The sequence below is a fragment of the Taudactylus pleione genome, unplaced genomic scaffold (assembly GCF_031769625.1).
Source record: "Taudactylus pleione unplaced genomic scaffold, aTauple2 ptg000615l, whole genome shotgun sequence".
NCBI lineage: Eukaryota > Metazoa > Chordata > Amphibia > Anura > Myobatrachidae > Taudactylus > Taudactylus pleione.
Window position 1 is genome coordinate 5,203,622 of NW_028285017.1, and position 17,397 is coordinate 5,221,018.

The 17,397-nt window shown below is 43.1% G+C and overlaps 1 protein-coding gene across 2 annotated transcripts in view; it reads right to left on the bottom strand.

Annotated features, from left to right (window-relative positions):
• The window catches only part of PHTF1 (putative homeodomain transcription factor 1), a 137,160-nt gene that overhangs the window by 51,027 nt on the left and 68,736 nt on the right, over positions 1-17,397 (bottom strand). For both annotated transcript variants that reach the window (XM_088454433.1, XM_088454432.1), the window contains exons 10-12: positions 15,484-15,564; positions 9,796-10,017; positions 9,142-9,270 (exon numbers count right to left, since the gene is read on the bottom strand). In XM_088454433.1, coding sequence (XP_088310559.1) covers positions 9,142-9,270; positions 9,796-10,017; positions 15,484-15,564 — 432 coding nt within the window. The remainder of the gene's footprint in view (positions 1-9,141; positions 9,271-9,795; positions 10,018-15,483; positions 15,565-17,397) is intronic.

Below are 17,397 nucleotides of genomic sequence, written 5' to 3' on the forward strand. Positions count from 1 at the left end.
CCTTCTCCCAGCAGTGTATGTCTCCATGTCCCCCTCCCCCCACCAGCAGTATGTATGTATGTCTCCATGTCCCCCTACCCCCACCAGCAGTGTGCATGTCTTCATGCCCTCCTCCCCTTCTCCCAGCAGTGTATATGTCTCCATGTCCCCCACCAGCAGTGTGTATGTCTCCATGTCCCCCTCCCCACACCAGCAGTGTATGTCTCCATGTCCCCCTCCCACCAACAGTGTGTATGTCTCCATGTCCCCCTCCCCCTCCCCCCAGCAGTGTATATGTCTCCATGTCCCCCTCCCCACACCAGCAGTGTATGTCTCCATGTCCCCCTCCCACCAGCAGTGTGTATGTCTCCATGTCCCCCTCCCCCTTCTCCCAGCAGTGTATATGTCTCCATGTCCCCCTCCCACCAGCAGTGTGTATGTCTCCATGCCCTCCTCCCACCACCAGCAGTGTATATGCCTCCATGTCCCCCTCCCACCAGCAGTGTGTATGTCTCCATGTCCCCCTACCCCCACCAGCAGTGTGCATGTCTTCATGCCCTCCTCCCCTTCTCCCAGCAGTGTATATGTCTCCATGTCCCCCACCAGCAGTGTGTATGTCTCCATGTCCCCCTCCCCCCACCAGCAGTGTATGTCTCCATGTCCCCCTCCCACCAGCAGTGTGTATGTCTCCATTCCCTCCTCCCCTTCTCCCAGCAGTGTATGTCTCCATGTCCCCCTCCCCCCACCAGCAGTATGTATGTCTCCAAGTCCCCCTCCCCCCACCAGCAGTGTGTATGCAGGGCCAGATTAACAATGGGGCGGATGGAGCTACAGCTCCAGGCCTCCACATAAAAATGATGTTGACTGGCCATCTGCTCTCCACACGGTCAGCCATAAATCATAAGTAGTAAAATTGTATTTCTAGTTACCTCACAAAATTAAGCATTTTTTTTCTTTTACATATTAGGTAGACATTTGGGCTGATAGTATAGGGGTGTACACGTCCACATGGCACTGGCCACACCCACACAGCACTGGTCACACCTCCTCTGCTTCTCATAAAAGGCCCTTGGTCATTTTCAGCTCCAGGCCCATGTGGCCCTCAATCCGGCCCTGTGTGTATGTCTCCATATCCCCTCCTCTCCACCAGCAGTGTGTATGTCTCCATGTCCCCTCCCCCCCACCAGCAGTGTGTATGTCTCCACCCCCCCCACCAGCAGTGTGTATGTCTACATGTCCCCTCCCCCCCACCAGCAGTGTGTATGTCTCCATGTCTCCCTCCCCCCACCAGCAGTGTGTATGTCTCCATGTGCTCCCCCGAGCCACAGGTGTGAATGTCTCCAAGTATGGGATGCATAACGCATTGCATTCGGGATACAATGCATCCCGCCACTCTTTGCATTTTCTTCATGCATACCGGCGTAACCAATGCCAGCATGCATGCAAAGGATAGCTCTCTCGATAAGTAGGGTCCTTTGCAAATGAAGTCCCTCTGGCATCCTTCTGCACATGTGCAGAAGGACACGTGCTGTGGGGGGGAGGGGGGGTGCTGGGAGGTATCCGATTGGATCCCTCCCAGTGGGGCAGTCGCAAATAGAAACCCATTGGGCATCTGAAGATGGCGTTGCCCACTGCATCAAAGAAATGATGCTGCATATAAGAAATGCGGTCAACTGCATTTTCGGGGGTTTGACCGCATTTCTGACGTTAGTGCATCCCGCCCCAGTGTATCCCTGTATCATATTTGTGTGTGTCTGGCCTGTGTTTTCCTCCCTCATTTGCCTGTGTCTTCCATTACTCCTTTTTATATCTGTCCCCCCACCTAATTCTGTCTTCCTCCACCACCCACCTTTCCATTGTGCCCCTCACTAATCACTGTTCCTCTTACCCTGTTCCTCCTTTCACCACCCCCTTTCTTCTTTTACTTGTCCCTCCTTCACTCCTTACCTCAGAGCCGGCCCTAGCCAATGTGGTGCCCTAGGCAAAATTTTGACAGGTGCCCCCTAACAGATAATCCCACTACCAATCTTAATTTGGGTACACACTAGACGATGTCTAGTGTGCCCGACCTCAACAGCAAATGGACCCAGCAGGGGAGCTGGCATCGGCAAGTGCAATACACACTTGCAGATGCCGGCAGCAACGGAGCGACAGCGAGGGCCATGCTGCCGCTAACTATATCCCCGGATATAATGGAGGATGTAGCTGACGACATATTGCTATAAAATACATATAGTATATCAAAAAATATTTTATACTAAATCAAGTATATATCAGGCGCACAAATTAAATAAATATTAAATAACAATAAAAAACAACCAATCAAGCAGCTTTCAAAAGAAGTGTTTGGGAACACTCTATAGATACACAGACATGAAAAAAATACACAATTATAGAAAGCGCTAAAAAATAAAGTAAATCTCTTTGTTATTAAAATTGTGATATATATTTATCAATCAATCATGAAACATAATAGATTGTAAAAACAGCTAGTAAAACACTTTAAAAGTGATACCGTAAATCAGCTGGTTGCCGATTTGCATAATAAGCCGGGACACTGCGGAGAGTCCATTACAGGTGGAGGCTGTGAGTACATACGGAGCCGGCAGACTTTGGCTGTATAGTTCCGCTTATTACAACTTGGCCAACTTGGCCGATGCTATTAACCAGCCAGCTGCTTTGATTTGGAACTCTGATCATTTCTCCAACAGTCTATCTGGAACTATATCACATGGAATCTTATTATTATATTACCATTTGAGCCGGTAAAGTGAACTTTTTTTTTATCTAATATATATGAGAGTCAAATCTCTATTCCGGAATATTGCTATCCCTTATTTGGATAATTATATACGGGACTTCAGTTTACCATCAAGGAGTGGGCTTTATTATTCTTTCCGGAATCAGTATTTCTATATAAAATTTGGACTATAAATCCATCGGTCCTTATTGCTTATTACGCAAATCGGCAACCAACTGATTTACGGTATGACTTTTAAAGTGTTTTACTAGCTGTTTTTAGAATCTATTATGTTTCATGATTGATTGATAAATATATATCACAATTTTAATAACAAAGAGATTTAATTTATTTTTTAGCGCTTTCTATAATTGTGTATTTTTTTCATATAGTATATCAATTACCGTATGTTCTATGACAAAAATAATTAAATATATAAATAACTAACATGGCTACTTGCACATGATGATCAGCGGCTTGCGTTCCAAAGCGGGTCAGGATACTTCCCCCACGTGGAGAGCACATATGACCCAAATTGGAACTACTGTATAATCCTACTTCCTCTGTATGGAGCGCACAGGTCCGCATACTCAATCAGCAGCACCATGCGTTCCATAACCTACACAGCAGCATGGCATGTATGACAATCTCCCACCACTTCCTACAAGTGGAATGCACCAGCCCGCCCATCCAATCAGCGATGCTGTGCGCCAAAACAGCCTGGAAGCACCTAGGTGAATACATTAATCATGACAATAAAAGTTGAACAATCACAATAGTAACTACACATTGATATATAAACTATCCAAAATATGAAAATGTAGCATATATAAGGATAATCAAATATACATATATATATTTACATACTGTATACACACACTCAGATATACATACATCTATATATATATATATATAAATATACAGATCAGATAGACACAGATTATATATATATATATATATATATATATATATATATATAGATAGATAGATAGATAGATAGATCGACAGATACACACACACACACACACATATATGTACAGTGCTATTTTTCTAAAAAAAATAGGTTCAATGTTTGGGCTGTGGGGATGGGTGTTAAAAAAGTCTGGAATGGGGGGGTAAAGGGCAGGGAAGGCAGCACTAGGGGGCACATGGGGGGGCACACTGGACTGGGGGGGCACAGGGCAGGGAAGGCTGCACTAGGGGGCACATGGCAGGGAACACTGGACTGGGGGGGCAGAGGGCAGGGAAGGCTGGGACTAGGGGATGGCACAAGAGTATGAATATAATGAAGAGGGATTGGTGGCGGCTGCAAGCTGGTTGCAGACGTGGACCGGCAGACAGTTTCAGCTGGAAGCTGCAAACTAAGAAAGAAGCAAAGTGGGGACTGCATAGGGTAGCAATGGTGTACAGTTTTTAGAGACATATGTACTTACACATCATAACTTACAAACTACTAGCAGGACTGGTCCAATATACAATCACAGAATTAAATGTATATCCCAAATATTAAGCAATAACACTCACAGGGAACATTTCTGTCTTTGGTTTCATACATTGGGTCCCTCCTGACAGTCTAGGGGATTACGATTCCTCTACTGGTACAAAAAACAAACAGCTCCAGGCCCATTCCTCCCAGACTTCAGATTTGCTGTTCATTGACTCACCAGTAGTCCTCATCGCCATGGTCACAGGCAGGCTAGTCGAGAGGTTTGACTGCATGATTTCCCCAGCTGTAACATTGCAGTTGACAGTTCTGGCTCGCGCAGTCATCCAGTAACTGTCATGACTTGAAGAGAGAGCCAGCCCCGGCGGCCGCGGCATTTCAGATATAATGCCATCCGCGAGCCATGACAGCTTGCAGATCGGCAACCAATCAAGAGTGGCTGCTCCTGATTCAGCCATTCAGGAGCGCAGCCATTCAGGAGCGGCTGCTCCTGATTGGCTGCCGGTCCGCGAGCCAATCACTGCTCACGGCTGGCACAATATTGGTAATGTTGCATCTCTCTCTCCACATAACACTGGATTCTGTCCGGTCCACGACTTCTCCAATTGCGCAGTGACAGGGGATGAGGCAACATCTGGCGGTGGGGGGCAGCGGCAGGTGGAAGGGAGCAGCGTCAGAGCCACGGAATGCCCCCTAGACATTGCCGTCGCCCTAGGCATTTGCTTATAATGCCTATGCCTAGGGCCGGCTCTGCAATACCTTCCGCCTCCTTTTCTGCTGAAGGTGACGGACTCCTGATGGTGGACTATCAGAAGCGGTGAGAAGAAACCTGAAAATGGCAGGTAAGCACAATCTTCTGTTTTAAATTATTTTTTTTCTCTTTAATGCTGTTGTCACTGCCATATTTTTAAGCCATCAGGGTTTGCGCCAGCGCGGGCAGCATGATAGAGAAAAATAATATTTTAAAACAGAAGATTGTGCTTACCTGCCATTCTCAGGTTTCTCCTCGCCCCTTCTGATCGTCCACCATCAGGACTCCGTCACCTTCAGTTAAACTGAGGATGGCAGGTGAGCACAATCTTCTGTTTTAAATTATGTTTTTTCTCTATAATGCTCCCCGTGCTGACGAACACCCTGATGGCAGAAAAATATACCAGTATTATGGTAGTACTTGTATCGCCACAATACCTGTTCTTTCAGCAAATGAAAATACATTTAAAAAAAATGCTTTATTCCTTGCAGAATATCTTTAGTTTATGTAAATGTTTTATGTATTTTTTCTTGTAGGGACGGGCGGGGGGGCCCCAGACCAGTAACTTGCCTAGGGCCCCATGAAGTGTAAATCCGGCTCTGCTTGAAACTGATTCTTTAAAATGCTTTTATCAAGTGTAATAAAATTATCATTTTATTTCAACTATCAATTAAGTGATTCTTGTTTAATTAATAAGTACTTGGAACTGCACTGGTCATATCGCTTTTGCATATCTTCTTGGTTTTTAAATGGCTGACTCCCTGTACTGAACAGCAGCATTCAAGGGCATATATGTTTTTAATGTACTGATTCAGATTATATAATTTCCTATACATTTGTAAGTCACTGCTGGCAGCGCCTACCAGTCTTTTATTTTTTTGGGTGAGTTCATACTCATTTAAACCATTACTAGAATATCCTCATTTCGTTATCTCCGGCCTTGATTCCCACAACCCTTACTATCTGGTCTTCCCCTTACCCTTTTTTCGCCTCTACATTACACCCTAAATTCTGCAGCAAGACTGATCTTCCCCTCTCACCAGTCTACGAGGTATATTTACTAAAGTGAGGGATTTTGGAATTGGAGATGTTGCCCATAGAAATCAATCAGATTCTACTTAACATTTATCTAGCACATTCTAGAAGATAATAGCTAGTATCTAATTGGTTACTATGCGCAACATCTCCACTTCTAAAAACCCGCACATTAGTAAATATAACCCCACAACTGCTATGCCACTCCCTGCACTGGCTCACCATTTCTTCCAGAATTTGATCCAAGCTTCTCACTGTCACATTCAAAACCCTCAGCAATTCTTCCTCTTCATACATTCTTGACCTAATCATAAGATACAATTCCCTCTAACCCTCTGCGATCTGCCTCCTAAATACACCTACCTTCCTTTCTGGTAACCACTGTCTCCAAGACTTCTCCCATGCTGCTCCCCTATTCTGGGTCTTTCCCTACCCTTTACTCTTTCAAAAACTCTCTGAGGGCCCCATTTAACAACAATGCATAACTCCTTTAGCACTCGTAGGTACACATTTGACGAGATTGACGATATGTAGGCCTGATCCGCTAGATCGGGCGACATATTGTCAAATGTGTACACACCTTAGGTTCTGTTGTAATCTCTTGCCATCTGCAATATTCGAAGTGCTCGAAAACATCCTGTTGCTTACAGATTCCTAAGAATCAATGTATCCTAAACAAACTGTACTTTTATGGTTTTCCAATTGGTATATACTGTACAGTACAATTTAGTGACTTATGTAAATAACCACTTAAATATAAAGGGTCTAGAGGGCACCATTCCCGTATTGAATTTTTTTAGCGTTCGCTTATTTCCTAATATACTGTAGATTTTACTGTTAATATTTCACTTGTAAGTGGAAATAATGAAGATCCAGTATATGCAATACTAAATATGCTTGTAGGATGTGTGTATTATTCATTGAACACTGCCTGACGAAGCCAGGTGCTATTAAATGCATTGCAATTTTAAGGACCGTATTCAATTAGCGGCGAAAACTGAAGGTTTTTTTTTCGCCCTAGGCGAAAACGGGTGTTTTTCGCCAAAAAACTGCAACATTTTTGCCAAAAACCGGCGAAAACGCAATTGGTGAAAAAAAACTGGAGATAAGTTTTATCCATCCCAGACCAGGCCAAAAAAAAAAAGCAAAATCCCTATTTTTGGCAAAAAAAATTGGGGATTTCTTTGAAAACCCTTTTGACACCCCCCCTAATGATAAATGACCCCCCAAAAAAATTCAGATATTGCACACTTTGGCGAAAAATTACCGCACAATTTTGGGTTAAAAAAAAAAAAGGAAAACGTTGAAAATGGTTTTAATGTATTGGGGCTGATTTCTCGGGGGGCAGTATGGATGTGTGAAGTGTTTTAAACATCGCACGCGGTCGCAGCATGCGATTTTTTTTACAGTTTTTAAAAATGCGCTTTTACGACACGAAAATATACTTGCACCCATTTTAGTGTACCTCCAATTGACGTGGAACAGTAATTTCCTTGAACAAAAATTGCTTTGTATCATTTTAAAGAAAAATGTTCACACAAAATTGCGCGGTAGTTTTTCGACAAAGTGCGCAACTTACAATATTTTTTTGGGGTAATTTATTATTAGGGGGGTGTTCAAAGGGTTCTGAAAGAAATCCCCACATTTTTAGCCCAAAATAGGGATTTTGCATTTTTTTTTCGCCTGGTCTGGGTTGGAGAAAACTTATCTCCCATTTTTTTTTCGACAATTGCGTTTTCACCTGTTTTTTTGGCAAAAATATCGCTGTTTTTTGTCAAATGCCATTTTTGCCAATGGCGAAAAAAACTGCCGTTTTTGCCGCTAATTGAATACGGCCCTAAGTGTGAATGTTATTTTTCTTTTGTCCTTTATTTTGTAAGCCTGATTTTTTTGAATTTGTGATACTGTGTTTGTTTTAAATTATTTTTCAATTATTTGTATTTTTAATAATTCCTCTAACCATTGTTGTCTACGATCATGAAAACGATTTTGTTAATGAATCATTTGACTATTGTTATCTATTTTTTGTTGGGTCATCCCTTATTTGCCAATTGCAGCCCATACAGTATTTCATGTTTGGGTAAGAGTGTGATTGACCACTTTTATCTTAAGTGCTGATACTACCTTTAACACTCCTATATTACTAGGCTTCCATTTATGGAGAATTAAGGACTAGTTTTGCATAGCGGAAGTAACACAATGAAGTTTTGATATATAAAGTATCCTTCATAGTGCTGGAGATACTCTTCTATTTTGATAATTTCGCTCCAAGATGCATCTTTAATTGCAAAAATGCACTTAGTACAAATCAGGCCCTTAGTGGAATGAATTAAGGAAAATGGTGCATGTAAAAATCCTACACTGGACCTGCTGGTGAGAAAATGTCCCCCAAATCTCTAGCAGTTAAATGACTTATTAAATAAAAAATATTAAAAGCATAGAAAAAGCTTTTTTCCATGTAACAGGATGCAAGAATGAATGACAAATAATTTATGTTGTATAAAAAAAAAAAACCCTGGATGTATGTATATGCCTTTGGAGCTAAAACTTTACATTTGATGTAGTTCTTAATAAATGAAACTATTACAGTATATGGCAGTGGTTCCCAAGCTGGGTGCCTCAGGGCACTTGCAGAGGTGCTTCGGGTTGGTAGTTCGGCACCAAATAAAATAATTTTTAGTCAGTGTGATAGTCAAAACCAGTGCTAATGGCTGTCAATCAAATAATATGTGGACAAAAAGCAGCACAGCCCTGTCAACCACCACATAGCTGAACCTAAGGAAGACATATAAGAACAATTTACTTCATTACATTTTTGGTGTATTTCTTAATAAGAAACTTTTGGCACAGTGGTGCCATGGAAAAGATGTTGATACTCTAGGGTGCCGTGATTCAAAAAAGTTTGGGAACCACTGGTATACGGTATGATAATATGCATTTAACAAACTGTGATGTTAAGGGTCACTGTGTGCACTGTTCCTTACGCTGGTCATTCCAGTGATATGATGTGCTGTATCACACATTTAAATTAGTGGAAATATTAAGTGCCAAATATAAAATATCAAAAGATACTTGTACACTACAACAGACATGTTGGGCCACAAGCTGCCTTGAAAAAAAACATAAAACAATGCACAGTAGTGATTAATATCTTTTAAAATGTTGTTTTGGCTTTTTTAAACGCAAACTCACTTGATTTATGATGATCCCACTAATATCCAATACAGACATATCTGCCTTCTTACACTCGTTCCTCTCCCATATGACTGCGCTGACTCGCTCAGATGTTGGGTTTGTATTTTGTAGCCAAAACAAATGGTTCTAGAGAAAGAAAAATATATATCTCACAGGTAAATTTCATTAACTGATATAAGATATTTTATTCTTTGACAATCTTTAATGTAACAATCACAGATCATAAAGGGTAATTCCACAGAAAAATTGTGCTGGGTACTATAATTTACTGCAATAGCTCCAGGTAATTGCAAAAGAAAACCAACATTTTCTGAAATTAGTTGTTGAAAACAGAGAAACACACTGTTACTACACTTTGACAAATAGATTGTGAATAACTTATTTATTTTAGCATCATCTATAACAATTGAAATATAATCTAGACTGCATTGTTTGCTTTCATATTTACGAATGTTGCTAAAGGTTAGTTATTTATCTTTCAAATGTGGTGACAGAGTGTATCTCAGTTTTGAATTTATACTGAAGAGAACAACATTTCTTATTAAGTAAAGGCAAAAGAATTTCTAGTTTTTCTTTTTTTATTTGGTCATCCTGACATTTCCAACTAGTATATTATGCATTCTGATATAAGTCATCTCTCTTCCATCTTACCAGCTGAAATACATCCTTTGTTGGAGGCTTCCTGCTGCCTCCAACATAGTTCTGTGAGAGGTCATCATCACTGTCACTCTCGCAAGAAGATCGGCACTCTGGTCCATGCAGCAAGTCATCTAGAAGCATATCTTCAGTTTCTGAACCCTGCCGAGTGCTTTCTGAGTCCTGATGTGAAACTGTGTAACTGTGAGAACTATAACTCACACCAGATCTGGAGGCCTGCCATGAAAAATTGATAAAAGGGTTACAGTCAACATAATTTAACCACTAACCTACCAGCATAAAATCCATATAATATGACCAATAAACTACCAGCATAAAACACATATAATATGACCAATAAACTAAAAAGATGACCCATTTCTACAGATATTACAGGTTGAGTCTCCCATATCCAAATATTCCGAAATACGGAATAATTTTAGCATGACTGAGATAATAAAACCTTTGATTTTTGATGGTTCAATGTACACAAACTTTGTCTAAGGCACAAATTATTAAAAATATGGTATAAAATTACCTTCAGGCTGTGTGTATAGGGTGTAAATGAAACATACATTTATTTCATGTATGTACACAAACTTTGCTTGAGCCACAAAATTATTGAAAATATTGTATAAAATGAGCTGCAGGCTATGTGTATAAGGTGCATATAACACATATATGCATTCTGTGTGTATATTGGGGTCCCATTCCCAAGATATTTCATTATCATATGCAATTATTCCAAAATACCCCTGGTCCCAAGCATTTTGGATATGGGAGACTCAACCTGTATATACCAGCTTTTTTTCTTTTACAATGCCTCTGTGGGTCTTAATAGCATATGCTTTAATTGTTTTCACTAACTCATCCCATATTATTACAAATGGAAATAAGTGGCATGGGATGTGGCATAGGAACATAGCATTAATAATTACACTTATTGGCAGGTCTGAACCTGGACTCCAATGAGCAATTAAAAGACAGTACTTAGGAAATCGCCATCCAAAATAATATAACTTTCAAGCATGTGTATGAAAAAGCAACTTACAGTAGCTTTAATAGTTCCAACGCGGATCTGTAACCAATAGAGCACACTGGTATTGATGTGATCATGCCCCTTTACCAATTTTAGTTAAAGGATACATGATATGGTTTTTGGGCATATTGATAACTGCATTTGCCATGTAATATCAAGACACTTAAATGCAACAATATAAACAAAATGTTGAATGCACACTTAGGGGTAAATTTACTAAGAATAGTTTGGTTGAGTTTTGATTTTTTTAAACACTCTTTAGTTCGTTGAAACTCAGGTGAGTTTTCCATTTTTCAACTCGCAAATATACTAAGAAGTGAATTTAGCTGAAAGTGGGTTTTCTGATGGTGAAGTAGATCGAGATTTCTTCCCCTAGTTGCAAGTTTAGATGAGATTACTCACCCAAGATTGAAGTGTTTTCTCTATGCCAACCTCACCCGAACAAGCAGCCTACACATCAGTGAGATATGTGTAAGCTGCTTGTGTGTTGTACCTGTAAAAAACGGGTTAAATTATAATTAAAAACTAAAGAAGGGTCCCCCCCAAAAGCATTACCAGCCCTGGACTTGTCAGCCAGTCCTGGTTCCTAAAATTCCAGGGAACAAAACAAATAGGGTTCCACCATAATTTAGGAACCAACACCAGGCTGCAGGGCCATTTCTGGTTTTAAATATAGGGGGGCAAAAACTGCAAAGAGGTCCCCCTATATTTAAAACCATCACTCAAACCGTCCGGGGTGTAATGCAACAGCCAGGAGACCCTATTACCGGGTCTCCAGGGCCAAAGCATTCTCACCCCAAGCCGGGGATCTCAGGGGAGGTGGGGAACCGCGAAAAAAGGGGTCCCCCCTCTCCCGAAACCCCAGGCTTGGTCTGAAGCCCGGGGCTCTTCCTCGCTCCCCTGGGCTGTTGGTATGGGGGTAATAAAATGTAAAATCATAGTAAACTATTGTATTTTACAGTGGAACTACAGGTGCCAGCATGCCTGCCCTTTGGCTCTTGTGGAACTACAAGTGCCAGCAGGCGGCCGGCACCCGTACGTACCTCCACTGTAAAATAAATAGTTAAATAAAGACATAACACACACACCTTAGATCAGAGGTTCCCAAACGCGGTCCTCAAGACTCCTCAACAGTTCAGGTTTTAGAGATATCCATGATTGAGCACAGGTGACTTAATTAGTACCTCATTCAATTTGATTCAACCACCTGTGCTAAACCATGGATATCTCTAAAACCTGACCTGTGGGGGGGCCTTGAGGACCCCGTTTGGGAACCTCTGCCTTAGATAGTACAAGTTTATAACACACATACATCAATCACACATATTTACCTGTACCAGCCAGTCGGTCCACTTGTCCCAAGTAGAAATCCGTGTGCATGGCCCTGCAACAAAGATTGTATACTCACCTTCATCCTTGTTCTGGTCTTCGTAGAATCCAGGGGGGTCTTTGCAAAAAAAACAAACAGAGTACGCGATCCATATACTTACCATTAGCGATGTATGTGTGTGACCACATACACCACTAAACGGGGAAGCAGTCGGGAAGCCGACAGACGGAATCCTGGCAAGGGGTTAAATGGCAGGCGTCGAAATCCAGGCGTCTGTCATTCTACCCTCGCCGGGAGCCCGACACCCGGCTTACCGATCGAAGGCAAGCCGGGCGTGGACAGCAGTGGGGGGGGGAGAAGGTTAGGTTTAGGGTTCCCAGGGAGGACTTAGAGTTAGGCACCCCCCGGGAGTTCAGGGTTAGGCTAGGGGAAGGGAGGGTTGGGGTTAGGCACCCCCGGGGGACTTAGGTTTAGGCGGCGGGGAAGGGGGGGTTAGGTTTAGGCACTTAGAGGTGGATTTGGGTTAGGCACTGGGGGGGAGGTTAGGGTTAGGCACCCCTAAGGGAGGGTTAGGGGGTAGAATAGGGTAGGAAATACTTACCTGGGGACGATCAGGATTTTCACTGCTGCCGGGACGCCGCTGTCAAGATTTGACATGCAGCCGGCGGTCAATCATACTAAGTCCGCTAAATGGCTTCCAACTGTTCAGTGAGAACTGTCAGGAGCTGTCAGCCAATCAGCAGCCACTCTACAGTTAGTGGCTGCTGATTGGCTCCGGCTCCTGACCAGTGGCGGATCCAGGGGGGGGGGGGGCATTGGAGCGATCGCCCCCCCTAGAACAGTTTGTCCGACCATTATCATCTCTCTCCTCTACATCATTAAGTTCAGAGGAGAGAGATGATAATGGCTGGGCTGTGCTGTGATCGAAGCTCCCGACGTCTCCCAGTTAGGGGGATGTGTCAGTGACAGGCTGTCACCTGACCCAGGAGCCGGGGAGGAAGCGATCACATCCGGCTCCTCACATCCAATAATCAGCTATGTGGTCTAAATAGACCACACGCTAATCACTGCTAAAAAAAAAAAAAAAAAGAAAAAAACAACTTACCTCTGTCCAGGGACCGAAGATCTGGGCTCCAGTGATGTCCTCCCTCCAGTCAGCTGGTCTCCCGGCTCCTGCACTGTGACCCTGGTCAGCTGCTGCATTAAACAGCTGACCGGATCACAGTGCAGGAAGGGAAAGCAGCTGACCGAAGCCTGGAGGGAGAACATCACCGGAGCAGCGGAGGTAAGTGAAAGTAAAGGGGGGATGGAGAGGGGGGGTTGCCGCGAGGGGGCGTCCCGGGGGGAGGGGGGAATTAATCATTAACTTGCCCCCCCCTAATACAACAGTCTAGATCCGCCCCTCCTGACAGCTCCCATGTGGGCTGGTCAGTGTGTCAGGGGCCGGAAGCCAATCAGCAGCCATTAACTGTAGAGCAGCTGCTGATTGGCTTCCAGCTCCTGACACACTGACCAGCCCACGTGGGAACTGTCAGGAGCTGGAGCCAATCAGCAGCCGCTAACTGTAGAGCGGCTGCTGATTGGCTGATGGCTCCTGACAGTTCTCACTGAACAGTCGGGAGCTGGTTAGCGGTGTATGTGGTCACATACATACACCGCTAATAGTAAGTATATGGATCGTGTACTCGGTTTGTTTTGCAAAGATCCCCCTGGATTTTACGGAGACCGGCGCAAGGATGGAGGTGAGTATAGGATATTTTTTTCAGGTACTCCATATGGGATCTACGGGGACAAGGGGATGTGAACATCTGGCAGCAGGTAAGTATGTGTGCGTGAGGTAAGTGTGTATTAAACTTTTACTGTATACGGTCAGTCTTCCCGCTAGGCTGTTTTAGCGAGGCACGGTGCCCTGCCCTTCTTCTGGAGGGCAAAAAGCACCCTGCCCTCACAGCCTGCGGGTGCCGTCTTCACCCGCGGGTCGGGAAATGTGCGCTCGGCATCTAATCTCCCTTGCAGCAGCGCTTGCGGGTTGCACGGCGTGTCCATAAGTGCCGGGCACGCTCCCAAGAGTGACGTAAAGGGTGATGCGTCTTATAGACATGCCCCCTTTTCAAAGGCCATGGCCCGCCTTTGGTGCGCGCGTCAGTGCCTTCTCTAGCTCCGGCGCCCTGCCTGCTGCCGGAGCTAGAGTGAACACTATACGGTGTGTGTGTACTGTCTTTATTTAACTGTCTTTATTTTACAGGTACAGGTGCCGGCCACCTGCTGGCACTTGTAGTTCCACAAGTGCTAAAGGGCAGGCATGCTGGCACCTGTAGTACCACTGTAAAATACAATAGTTTACTTTGATTTTACACTTTATTACCACATACCCACAGCCCAGGTGTGCAGGGAAGAGCCCCGGGCTTCAGACCAAGCCTGGGGTTTCTGGGGTAGGGGGACCCCTTCTTGTGGGGTCTTCACCTCCCCTGAGATCCCCGGCTTGGGGTGAGAATGCTTTGGCGCTGGAGACCCGGTAACAGGGTCTCCTGGCTGTGGCATTACACTCCGGTCGGTTTGAATTCGGTGCTGGTTTTAAATTTAGGGGGACCCCTATGCAATTTCCCCCCCCCTATTTAAAACCAGGACTGGCCCTGCAGCCTGGTGCTGGTATCTAAATTACAGTTGAACCCTACTAATTTTGTTCCCCGTAATCTTTGGAATAATGACTGGCTGCAGGGCCAGCTCCAGGGGTCGGAGCACCCTGCACCGGCCCCCTCCAGAGTGCCCTATTAGGCCACACCCCCTTACCAGAAATGGGTGTGTGGCCTAATTACCATAGGCTACACCCCCTACGTGACGTTATTAGGAGGCGTATCCGCCTCCAAATAACGTCAAGCTGGGGGGAGCCTCACTAGCTTGGCTTCCCCCAGCCCTCTCCCGTCACTGAATGGATGCCGCGCGTATGCGCGCAGCATCCATTCAGAGTCTCCGGGGTCTGGCACCGCTATCTCACACAAGTTTTAACAGTGAAAAGAAAGAACTCACTTCCAAACTCACTAGAGTTTGTCTTTAGTAAATTTGCGAGGTGAAAAACATGCCTAAACTCGCAAGAGATTGCAAACTCACCCAAACACGATTCTTAGTAAATTTACCCCTTAGAAATGTCAGTCAAACAAAACAAACAAATACAACATTTTGAATTTGCACTAAACATCATTTGAATGAAGACTGATTTGTGGATGAAGCAGAATCTTGAATTTGCAGTGCAGATATACACAAAGTGATGGTGACTATCGGAAAGGACAGTCAGTCACTTAGTTGACCAGTACGTCTTGTTTCTCATATAGAGTACCTGGCTAAAGACTGATTCCTCTTCTGAATCCACTGGGCTATCTGACTCCTGGATATTTCTTTGTAAACCTCTGTAATTTTCCTGCAGAGAAAAGAAGATATTGCTAACCGCAAAACATGTTGGTGCTCAACAGATTTCAACTTGAGCAAATGAACATAACAACCTGCCTTACTTAGCCCATTAACGTCCTCATTTTAGTGCATTCCTCTGGACTTCTTTAAAGGCTAACTCCATTATCCCTAGAAATCGAATCTACTATTATATTCAGTTTAAAAGCTGTTTCTAGTGCATGGTGGTGTATTCCCATTAGCTGACAGATTTCGGGAAGGGATAGAGAGAGACCTGTAGCAAGAAGTACTCTGCATACTGTAGGTGACACTTCGTCCCTGTTGCATCATTCCTGATGTCAGGAAAGTAAACCACAGGGACTAGTGATTTATGCTGACAGCTTGATTTTCCTGACACAGCGGAATACTCACCAGGTAGGGATAAGAAAATAAAAAACTCAGTTGTTGCCATAAAATTAATAATTATCTTTTGATAACAAAATTAGAGTCCGGTAAAGCTCAAATGACCTATAATAAGCTTTTGGATTAGAGTTCCAGATTCCATTAAATTAATGTATGGGAACTTAGATAACAATGGTTTAACAAATCAAGAGCTAAACATCCCATATGAAAACAGTGAGTGGCGATTAATCAGTAAGCAGTATAGAGGTCTTTAGCTCTGTCACTGTGGCTTTCTGCAATACAGGAGCTCAATGAATCACAATGGAGCAGATGGATCAATGTGCAATTAAAAACAGAACAGAACAAAAGAAGACTTCTATTACATCTCAACTCCTGTCCCAGTGTTGGGGTAAGATGTACAGTCTACAGTGGTGAAAACCCAAGCACCTTTCTCACTGCAAATTTATCACAAGCTTTGGGCTATGTGTACACGTGTTAATAATTTCCGTCTCTCCTCTGTTTTTTTTTTTTGAAAGTTAAAAAGAGGACAGATGGAAGCTCTCGTAATGATTATTGATCCTCATGGAAAGACTCTGGTACAGTGCTTTTCTTGTCCCTGTTCCTGCTTTATCATCCATTTGGGAAGACAGACATGTTCACTGCATTGATGACTCTCCAGTGATCAATTATCTGTATGTGAAACTACATGTTTCCTTCACCAAGCAATCAAAAATGGAACAGAGGAGAAAATTAATTAATGAATAGCTTTGTGCATAAGCTCTTACTATGCATAGGTCAACGAGCTAATTATATTGTACACAACATGGATAAAAAACAAGTTTTCCTTTTAAACTGAGATATAATATGTAACTCATTCTAGGAAGCATTATATTTGCTTGCAAAACAATTACAATGACAGCACTATTTAATAGGAAGCATAAATTACTTGAATATTTAAATTTCCGAACACATTCATTTTTCAAGATGTGCCCATTTGGTTCACCACTTACTTAAATAGTGACTCAACCTCTCTCACAGACTGCACAGGAAAGGTACTTTCTGCATGCATGCATGTTACATTGAACTAAATGTTTCATTGAGACCCATACTTCATTTCCATTGAAACTGCAAGTAGTTTTAACGCTATTAGTCTGTTTGCATTTGTTTTAACTAGAGCTTATTTTTATACAATACTTGAACTATAATTGTAATCCTAGAATTGTAATGATCATTTGTAGGCATTTCTGTGAAGCCCAGTAAAGTATTTTTGGTTTTATACCTTTACAAAATGCAGTCCTGTTGGGTACAAAGCCGATTTCAGCGACATTACAGATCTGTATGTAATGAATGTGGCAGAAAATTACATGTATACTTTTGCTACTGTGTTATGGCACTAAATAGTACTTGGCACAGCCCTGTGACCTCACCACATTGCTGAATCCACGTGATGGAACAGGAAGGGGAG